Source organism: Corvus brachyrhynchos, unplaced genomic scaffold (genome assembly GCF_000691975.1).
Source record: "Corvus brachyrhynchos isolate BGI_N302 unplaced genomic scaffold, ASM69197v1 scaffold130, whole genome shotgun sequence".
NCBI classification, from domain to species: Eukaryota; Metazoa; Chordata; class Aves; order Passeriformes; family Corvidae; genus Corvus; species Corvus brachyrhynchos.
The window spans coordinates 821,854-831,795 of NW_008236193.1; the positions used below are offsets into that span (position 1 = coordinate 821,854).

Sequence of the window (9,942 nt, forward strand, 5' to 3'; positions counted from 1 at the left end):
TGCTGCAGCAGGAGCTGTAGTGCTTTGCCTGGGGGTCCCAGTGCCCTTTGTTCTGAGGAAACACTGAAGCAAAGCTTCTCAGCTTTTGGGGGGATTCACCTTCCAGAAACATCAGAGTGTCCCAGAATGCTGTTTGGGTTTGGGTTGGAAGGGACCCTGAATCTCATCCAGTTCCACCCGTGCCATGGGCAGGGACACCTCCCACTGTCCCAGGCTGCTCCAAGCCCCAGTGTCCAGCCTGGCCTTGGGCACTGCCAGGGATCCAGGGGCAGCCCCAGCTGCTCTGGGCACCCTGTGCCAGGGCCTGCCCACCCTGCCAGGGAACAATTCCTGCCCAAGATCCCATCCAACCCTGCCCTCTGGCACTGGGAAGCCATTCCCTGTGTCCTGGCCCTCTGAGCCCTTGTCCAAAGTCCTTTTCCAGCTCTCTTGGAGCCCTTTAGGCTCTGGAAGGGGCTTTGAGGTCTCCCTGGAGCCTTCTCTTCTCCAGGTGAGCACCCCCAGCTCTGAGCCTTGTTCGAGCAGAATGGAAGCATCTCCCCAATGTGGTGGTTTTTATCTTCTGGTTGTAACAGAACGAGGAACTGCTCTAAGTTTAAATACCCTTGGAGAGCTGCACAGGTGCTGTTGGAAGCATTTAGGTCTGGGATTTATGTCGTGTGAGCTTTCAAACTGACAGCCTGTGCTTTGCCATTAAAATTTCATTCCCATTGTCCTGATTTCCCACTCCCTGCCTGGGGCAGTGCTGCTTATGGATTTCCCTCCCCCTCGCAGGGGTTGGCCCCGGCTGCACGGACGAGACTCTGCTCTCTGCCATCGCCAGTGCCCTGCACACCAGCACCATGCCCATCACTGGCCAGCTCTCTGCAGCCGTGGAGAAGAACCCTGGGGTGTGGCTGAACACCTCGCAGCCTCTCTGCAAAGCCTTCATGGTGACAGATGAAGATATCAGGTATGAACTGGAAGTAGCACTTGCTGTCCTGGAACCAGGTTCCTTATGCTCAAACAGTGCTTTGCTTTTCTTTCTAAAGGTCTGATGGAGCACTGTGGCTTGGGAATTAATTTGAATGGCTCTCTAGCAATAGAGTAGACAAAAGTTGTCACATTAAGCTGTCATGTGCTTAAAGCCCATTTTTTTTCATTTTGGCCATGCTCAGGTACTCTGGAGTTTCAGGCTCACGATTGTTTTTCATGTCAAAGTTTCCTTTTATTGACAAAAGTGTCTGAGTTGGGGTAGCCTTGACTGAGGCACCTCAGAGCAGAGATGGGATTGGAGAAATCCTCAACAGTGGGATTGGGTTCTCTTCACCTTCCTCTGTGTCAGTAAATGAATTAAATAAAATTTATGGATTGACCAAATGCAAGCCCTGCCTGCTGTGGTGGCAGGGAACAAAGATGCAGTTTATTCTGCTATAGGTTGCTTTAGTAGTGAAATATTGTTAAATCAGGACTGGTCAAACTCAGCTTTAAGTTTTGATGGAGAACTGAACATACCAAGGGCCTGCAGCATGCAATTTGCATTCATTAAGTGTTTAAAGGCAGTCCTTGCTTTGACTGCTTGATAAATCTTTTGGAATTGCAGGATGACTTTTCTGTGCTTGATTTAGACATAAATGACCAGGAAAAACAGTCTGTTTATAACTTTGATGTCCTTTGGCTAAGCTGAAATAGGAGCCCCATGAGCCACTGATTGTTGATCACTTCTTTGCTGTGACTTTGACTTCTTAGGGTTCGGGCTCAAAAGGAAAATGAGCAGAAAGAAGTGGCCTGAAACTTAATTTTCTCCAGTCTTATTTTTGAAAGCCTGTGCAGGGTAGGCTGACTTGTTAGATATTAGTACTAGGAGTTAAAAATTAGCAATAGGCTAAAGAAAAAAAAGTCAGTTGCTAGATGAGCCAAACTTCAGCCAGAAATCAACAGATGCAGGACTCATGATAGAGAATACTGGAAAAATTTTTAAAGTGTTTTTCATCTTCACTTCCAGTACAATGCCAGGCAGGGTTTCTTTGGGGTTTTTTTTGTTTTACAATGGAGTTCTTAGAGGCCTTTTGCAGTCCGTGCTTGTCTGGTGCTGGAGGGGACTGGAGACTCTTTTCCCTTGGCAAAGGCAGCCTTGGGGGCTGATGCTGGGTGTCCCTTGTGTTGGGCAGGAAGCAGGAGGAGCTGGTGCAGCAGGTGAGGAAGAGGCTGGAGGAGGCCCTGATGGCCGACATGCTGGCCCACGTGGAGGAGATCGCCAGGGATGGGGAGCCTCCCTCGGAGAAAGAAGGAGCAGAGGAGGAAGGAGAAGAAGAGGAGGAGGAGGAGGAGCAGGACCATGACCAGGAGATGGAGAATGTATAGTCCAGGTAAGGTGATAGTGCTGTGTCTCACCTTAAACATTGGGGACAGGGAGATTTTTGGGAGGAATCTTAAATATTGATGAATCTTTGCTTTTTAGCCTGTGCTTTGAAAGGTGTGGTGGCCTTGGGTCAGGAATGGGGAGGTGGGTGTGAGACCCCACCTGCAGAGCTGCCCCAGCCCTGGGGAACAACATCAGGAGCACGGGGAGCTGCTGGCGCCACTCCAGAGGAGGGCACGGAGCTGCTGCAGGGCTGGAGCCCCTCTGCTCTGGAGCCAGGCTGGGAGAGCTACGGGGGCTCACCTGGAGAGGAGAAGGCTCCAGGGAGAGCTCCGAGCCCCTTGCAGGGCCTAAAGGGGCTCCAGGAGAGCTGCAGAGGGACTGGGGCCAAGGCATGGAGGGCCAGGAGCCAGGGAATGGCTTCCCAGTGCCAGAGGGCAGGGCTGGATGGGATCTTGGGCAGGAATTGTTCCCTGGGAGGGTGGGCAGGCCCTGGCCCAGGGTGCCCAGAGCAGCTGGGGCTGCCCCTGGATCCCTGGCAGTGCCCAAGGCCAGGCTGGACACTGGGGCTGGGAAGGGTCTGGAGCACCAGGAGTGGCTGAGGGAGCTGGGAAAGGGGCTCAGCCTGGAGAAAAGCAGGCTCAGAGTTCAGCCCCAGCTGTCTCAGCCTGTCTCCATAGGAAAGGTTCTCCAGCCCTAGGATCAGCTTAGTGCCCTCCTCTGGAGGCTCTGAGACAAGAATCAAGAATGTGGTGGGGGGAAAAAAGGGACTTTTTAGGATGAATAGCAGAAGAGCTCCTTTGGAGGGAATGGGGATTTCAGGTAGGAGGAAGATTGATTTTTTTTAAGCAATCCTTGGAGCCTGAAGGTTCATTATAGTGTGTGATCTGCTTGGCTTTTGGGAGATCCCATCTTACACCTGGGCCCTTTTTTACCCATTTTCCTGTATCACCAACAGTAGCTTTATTTGGACAGTGAATGCCTTGAATTCCTTTCTGCTATCGAGGTCTGTCAACAGGCAGGAGCAGAACAAACTGACTGCTGCAGGTGAAATCCAGGAGATAAGGACATGGATGTGTTGTGACAGGGGGATTTCTTCTTATAAGAAAAGATATAAAAATTCTTTTTGACTTGCAAGTTATTTTTTTCCTCTTTCAGGGAGTTCCATCAGAGAATTCCCAGTATAAACCCACTCAGCAGGGTCAGCACAACCATTCACAGAGCCAGGAGTGCACCACCAGTCCAGCTGTACCCCAGAGCCTTTGGATGGACTTCAGGAAACGTGGAAGCTGAGGGTTCATTCATTGCTGGGGACTTTGGCAGATGGAACTTGACTAAACTCTACTCCCCTTCCTTTTTCTAAAGGGGTAGGGTGATTGGCAATGCAAAAGTGGGAGGGGATAAAGGAATATCACATGGTGGGAGGGAAAATCCTAGGAACTGAATTTGCTGGCTCTTTCTTTATTTCTTTTTTTTTGGTGTTATTTTTTGTGGGTCAGTGCTGGGTGATACGTTTTTAAGCTTTTCTATCAAAGTACTTTTAATGACCCACAGAAACAATTTTCTCTCTAACCTGAGGGAGGGAGATGCTGTTTTACTCCTTGGCTACTCTGCTGTGGGCTACCTGTTTGTACCTGACTGTAGGGAGGTCATTTCATGTCGTCAGTGGTTCATTCCATGTGTGAATTCCAGTCACTGAATTGCCATTTCCTCACAAGACCACATTGGTCTTGGAAGTGTAGTCTCAGAGCTGAGCTGCCAATGCCTCTGCCACCTGAGCTTGGGTGAGGAGGGGAAGTTGCACTCGAGGACTTGGGCTGCCAGCTCTGGGAATTGGGGATTTTGGTTATTCCACACCACGGTTTGGATACAGAGCTGTGTGTGTCCAGACATCCTGAACAGAGTCTTGGAGGCAAATATACCCAACTTGAGGTATATTTTACTTGGGTTTAAGTCCAGTCAGAAGGACTTTCTCAACTGGGGATGGAAGGATGACTCATTTCTGACTGATAATGAGGAAAACTTCCTCCTTTTTCTCTTCTGGTGCCAAGAACCTGCCCTCTGTTCCTCTGTGTGGAGGGAAGGGGATCCATTCCAACAGGTGTGGCTACACACCTGCTTTTGTGTGCAGTAATGTTCTGACCTCTTTAAAAAAAAAAAAGGAAAGGAAAAAGGTTGATTTTTCTATGATTGATATCTAAAAAACGAATTTAAAGCTTTTTATTAAGTATTGAATCTTTCTTATTTGCATGTGCAGTGAAGTGACCAGCATTTTGTGTCAAAAATTGGACTGATGTGAAACCTGCCTTAATGTGTTTATAAGTATTTGGCTTCACCATGGGTACCTTGATTGATTCCTCAGTCTCTTCCAGTACATCTTTGAGCATATTGGGGTAACTTGTGGCTAAAAATGGATTTCTCTGGGAAGGGAGACAAGGAGAGGGGAGAAGATGAGAGTTGGTAGCTTGGGGAATGTGTTGACTGGATTGCAAAATTTATTTTAGTCTTAGGGTATCCATTGCATAATCTGTGTGTGGACGTCTCTGCTGAGAGAACACTACAAAGTGGTGGATTAAATATTGTGCCACCAACCAATTGTACAAGTTGTTGGTATCCCATAACTTGGGGAAGAAAGTAGCTCCCAGAGCCTTTATTGTGTGAGAAAGATTAGCAGGAACAGCCAGGGGCCAGGGAATTGCCTTGGGGAGTAGTGCAGCTTCGTGATCCCTGAAAAATATCCCTTGCCAAAGTGATTGATCCTGTTCGCACTCTTTTCTTAAAGGTTTGAAAACACAGACTTGGTTGATATTGCTCATTTGAGTACTGCAAGGAGACTGAATTGTACTCTGCTGCTGCTCTGCCAGGTGCTGCTTTGGGGAGCTTTACCTGGCACTGCAGGCAGCGACCATTATTTTCCTTTCTGAACAGTCTGTTACAGTTATTACTCTGTAAATCTGTCCTCTTGTAAGTCATGGTGTTGAATTAAATGTTTCTCACAAAGAAGAGGTTCTTCTAGTCTGCCTCAAGCCCTTACCTGGAGTTTTGTGCTCTGCCCTTTCCACTTCTCCCAGTGGAGATGCTCTGGGGGTTCTGTTGTGGGCTCCATGCTGAGATTTGGATCTTGAATCTGGGGAATGTGGAGGAAAACTTGAAGAAAGCAGTTCATTCTTGCTGCAGAATCCTCTCCTGTGCCCTCAGCAAGGGAGAGGCTGCCAGGGTGTCCCATCTCTTGGGCAGGTTGGTGATAGAGTCACAGAATTGTTAAGGTGGGAAAAGATCTTTAAGATAATAAAGTCCAACCATCAGCCCAGCACCACCACATTCGCCACTAAACCGTGTCCCCAGGTGCCACATCCACACTGCTTTTGAACGCTGCCAGGGGTGGTGACTCCACCACTGCCCTGGGCAGGGTAACTCTTTCTGTGAAAAAACTAAATAAATAAAATTCCTACTATCCAATGTAAAGCTCTCCTGACTCAACTTGAGTCTATTCCCATATGGCCCTTTGAAGCTCAGTGCCAGCAGTTCACATCCCACACCAGAGGTGTCCTTGTGGCCAGAGCAGTCTTGTTCAGATGCTGTGTCTTTTTTAAAATTTGTTTCATATCTGGTGGTGTCTTCATCTACTTTTACTTGAATCTAAACCTACCCTAAGTGTAGGTAGAACCAAACACCAGTGATTGAGATCTTGACACTCATATTTTGACACACTGAATATCAGGTTTAAATTGCTGCCAACTCTCTTGTTTTCCCCCCCCACTGCTTTCCCTGTCCAGCTCTCTTCCCTTCAGTTTACAAAGTTTATTTATGTTTGATACGGAGGAGTTGCTTGTGCAAAGTGCCAGAAAGGGGCTCAGGACTCCTCTCACAGCCAAACAAAGTGAAGTAACTTTACCTGCTCACCAAGGTAAGGAAAACAAGCGTTTCTTTTCACTGACTGTGATGTCATTTTCACGTTGCTGCAATAACAACTGGATTAGTTTGTCTTAGCTCTGGACATAACTGACAGGCATAAAGTGTCTGCCATCATCAAATCTATCCCCAGGGTGGAGAAAGCAGCTTGCTTGAGATATAACTTGTTAAGCATGTGATCAGTAAATAATGTACTTAAAAGCAGGTGAGTGGAATTGAGGCAAAGCTTATATTTCATTAATTAATATCCTCTTCTGCATAGGATGTTGGTGGCTACAGTTTTTTCCTCTCCACTTTGTTTTACAAAACTTAAAGATTTAAAGGGAATGTCATTTTCCTGCTGTTTGGGGAGTGTTATTTTTACTGAATTCTAGCTGGATGAAATTTTGTGCAAGCCATAGGATGAATTGGAATGGATATTGGTGCAGTCTGGATTTGGCCAGCAGAGCTCTTGGAGGTGGTTCTGCCCAGGAAAAGTTGGCTCGATTCACATCTGAAATTGAACTTGCTGAACTGGCTGTTGAGCAAGGAAAGGGAGGAGTTGTGTTGCTTGTAAACTGAGCACATCAGGAAGGGAAGACAGTCGGGGATGCCATGGCTGGACTCTGGGAATGCAGGCATGTTAAACCCTGCCTCGGGGGCTCTGATGTCATGGCTGAGAGTTTGGGTTGGAAAGGACCTTAAAGCTCATCCCATCCCACCCCTGCCATGGGCAGGGACACCTCCCACTGTCCCAGGCTGCTCCAAGCCCCAATGTCCAGCCTGGCCTTGGGCACTGCCAGGGATCCAGGGGCAGCCCCAGCTGCTCTGGGCACCCTGGGCCAGGGCCTGCCCACCCTCACAACCAAGAATTCCTTCCCAGTATCCCTTCTAAATACTCGTTGCTGCTCTGTGGGATATGAATGAAGCAGGACGCCTGGAAGGACTCCTGAGTCATGTGCTTTTGTCTTGCTTTAAGGAGGGACCATTCTGTCTGGACTGATACTCCTGGTCCTTGGAAAGAGCGTGGGATAATGTGTTTAAAGGGGGAGGAGGCAGGAGAATGTTTAATGAAGAAAAAGTAGTATTTTTGGTAATAACTCTCCAGTCAGGAAATCCTAGTTAATTGGGATTATGTCCATGAGAACAATCTCCAAGAGTCCAGATGCCCATGCAAATACTTGGATAATACCACTTCTTCCCTATCACATAAAATGCATATTCCTAGCTGTTGTCACTTGGAACAGGAATTTCTGCATCCCCTGGAGCTGCTCCAGACTTTGGGGTCGGTTGAGGTTCCCGGTGTTGCCTATTTTACCTCCCTGCTTTAATGAAACACAGACACGGGAAGGTGGTGTCCTAATTCTGCAGCACAGAAAATAATGTCCTCTATGGGCTGTAGTGAGCTAAAAACTTGGATTTGTTCTCAGATTAGCAGGGATCAACTTGAATTAATGAGGAAAAACCTTTCTCCCCCTCCTCCCCAGGCTGATCCCGTGAGTAGCTGGAGTGTAGGAGAGAACAGCACAGAACAGTGTGTGCTACATGGTATTTACAGTGACAGAACATTTGGGAGGGTGGGGAGAGAAAAACGTTTTGAACTCCAGAATGACCCACCAAATGCACTTGGAATTGTCAGGGCATTGCTTAGCAATCCCATTTACTATTGCTAATTTCTTACCAATACCCGTAATTGCTGCTGACTAACTAACAACACTAACTACTAGTAAGGAATAATACTGACCTCCAATGGGAAAGCTTTTGGTCAATTCATTAAATAAATCTCTGAGTGGGTTTTTCTTACCTCGCAGAGTCACAAATGGCAGTAGTTGGAGACTGCACGGATTTGGGCAATGAGTGACCTGAAGTGGTTTGGCTTCAGTGGCAAAATTCAGAAAAGCTTCACTGTAGGAATCGGGTTTCATTTGCTTATACAAATGAATAGAATCCCAGAATGGTTTGGGTTGGGAGGGACCTCAAAGCCCATCCAGGGCCACCCCTGCCATGGGCAGGGACACCTCCCACTGCCCCAGGCTGCTCCAAGCCCCAATGTCCAGCCTGGCCTTGGGCACTGCCAGGGATCCAGGGGCAGCCCCAGCTGCTCTGGGCACCCTGTGCCAGGGCCTGCCCACCCTCGCAGGGAAGGATTCCTTCCTAACATCCCATCTAACCCTACTTTATTTGAGTTTAAAGCCATGAAATCATTCAAAACCAGCCAAACTCTGGAAGGAGAGAGGCTTTGTATGGATGAAATGAGAGCTGCAAAAAAAGAACAAGTTAAAAGTGCTCCCTCCGCTGCCAGCACTGCCCACAGCTCCCCGTCTTGGGTCTCTCCCTGGAGCCTTCTCCTCTCCAGGTGAGCACCCGCAGCTCTCCCAGCCTGGCTCCAGAGCAGAGGGGCTCCAGCCCTTGGGGCATCTCCGTGGCCTCCTCTGGAGTGGCTCCAGCAGCCCCAGGCCCTCCTGATGTTGGGGGCTCAGAGCTGGACACAGTGCTCCAGGTGGGGCAGAATCCCCCAAGCTTGAGCTTTTGGAAAAAGGTGAATCCTAAAAAGTTCCTGCATGTTTTTGTTTGCAAGATGAGTGCGGTTCCATGTCCTGGATTAGCCTCCTGGGCACATTTGGTGGGGTTTAGTGATCTGAAGGGCTGTAAAACCTGAAAGTGTGGTGTACCAGCTTTTATTATTTCATGCTTTTGTCTGATCTGCAATTAATTCTTAGCTTTCCATCAAGTTGGCTTCTCCACAACTCCAAAGTCATTACCTGACAGCTCAATTCTTCATTCATCTAATGCATGAAAAAGAGCCCTTTGCTAATGGCTTCCCCCAAGGTGCCTCTTTCATGTCCTGCTGTAGGGAGGGAATCTCTGAAGGTGCTGTGATGGGGATGCCAAGAGGAACAGAGGAAAGGCTGCTCGGCCTGAGGGATCACAGTGGGCCAGGCTTTGGTGACCTCAGTTGGAGCTTGTGCCTCTACTGCAGCTGTGGCACATCACGGTGACATTGAGCCTCATCACCTTGAGCTGTCCCCATATGCTGTTCCCTCAGTCAGCGACTTTGTGGGATGATTGATCTCAGGCTGAGGTCATCTTTCAAGTTCCAGATCTTGTCAATCCGTCTGGCTCCACCCACATGCAGTGATTCAGCTCCTGATGTGCTGAAATATTCCCTTAAGCCTTCCCACACAGAGTAAGGGCTTTTTTGTGGTTCTGCTCGGAGCTGCAGCACCTCTTCTGTGCTGTGCTCCAAGCCTGTGCTTTCTGCATGGTATTTGCATGGCTTGGAGAGCTGCAGAAAGTAGAGATTGACCTCCTAAAGAGGAGGAGAGCAGCTACAATCGTTCTTTAAAAGTATTTTTCCCTCTACACTTTGGATGTAATTTTATAGAATTTGGCTAATGTGCTGTGATTTAGGCAAATGTTAAAATACAGAGAGCAGCCCTGGGGAGAAGGACTTGGGGGTGTTGGTGGGTGAGAGGCTCAACCTGCCCCGGCCATGGGCACTGACCCCAGAAACCCCCCCTGTGCTGGGCTGAGCCCCAGCGTGGGCAGCAGGGGAGGGGGGATTCTGCCCCTCTGCCCCGCTCAGCTGAGACCCCACCTGCAGAGCTGCCCCAGCCCTGGGGAACAACATCAGGAGAACGGGGGGCTGCTGGAGCCACTCCAGAGGAGGCCACGGAGATGCCCCAAGGGGTGGAGCCCCTCTGCTCTGG

At 48.8% G+C, this 9,942-nt stretch overlaps 1 protein-coding gene across 1 annotated transcript in view; it reads left to right on the plus strand.

Moving 5' to 3' along the window:
- Nucleotides 1–5,346, plus strand: part of MBD3 (methyl-CpG binding domain protein 3) — a 15,172-nt gene extending 9,826 nt beyond the window's left edge. Inside the window, exons 5-7 of the mRNA XM_008639127.2 lie at nucleotides 775–952; nucleotides 2,151–2,348; nucleotides 3,500–5,346. Of these exons, the coding sequence (XP_008637349.2) occupies nucleotides 775–952; nucleotides 2,151–2,343 (371 nt within the window). The 3' untranslated portion in view covers nucleotides 2,344–2,348; nucleotides 3,500–5,346. The remainder of the gene's footprint in view (nucleotides 1–774; nucleotides 953–2,150; nucleotides 2,349–3,499) is intronic.
- Nucleotides 5,347–9,942: the final 4,596 nt, after the last annotated feature.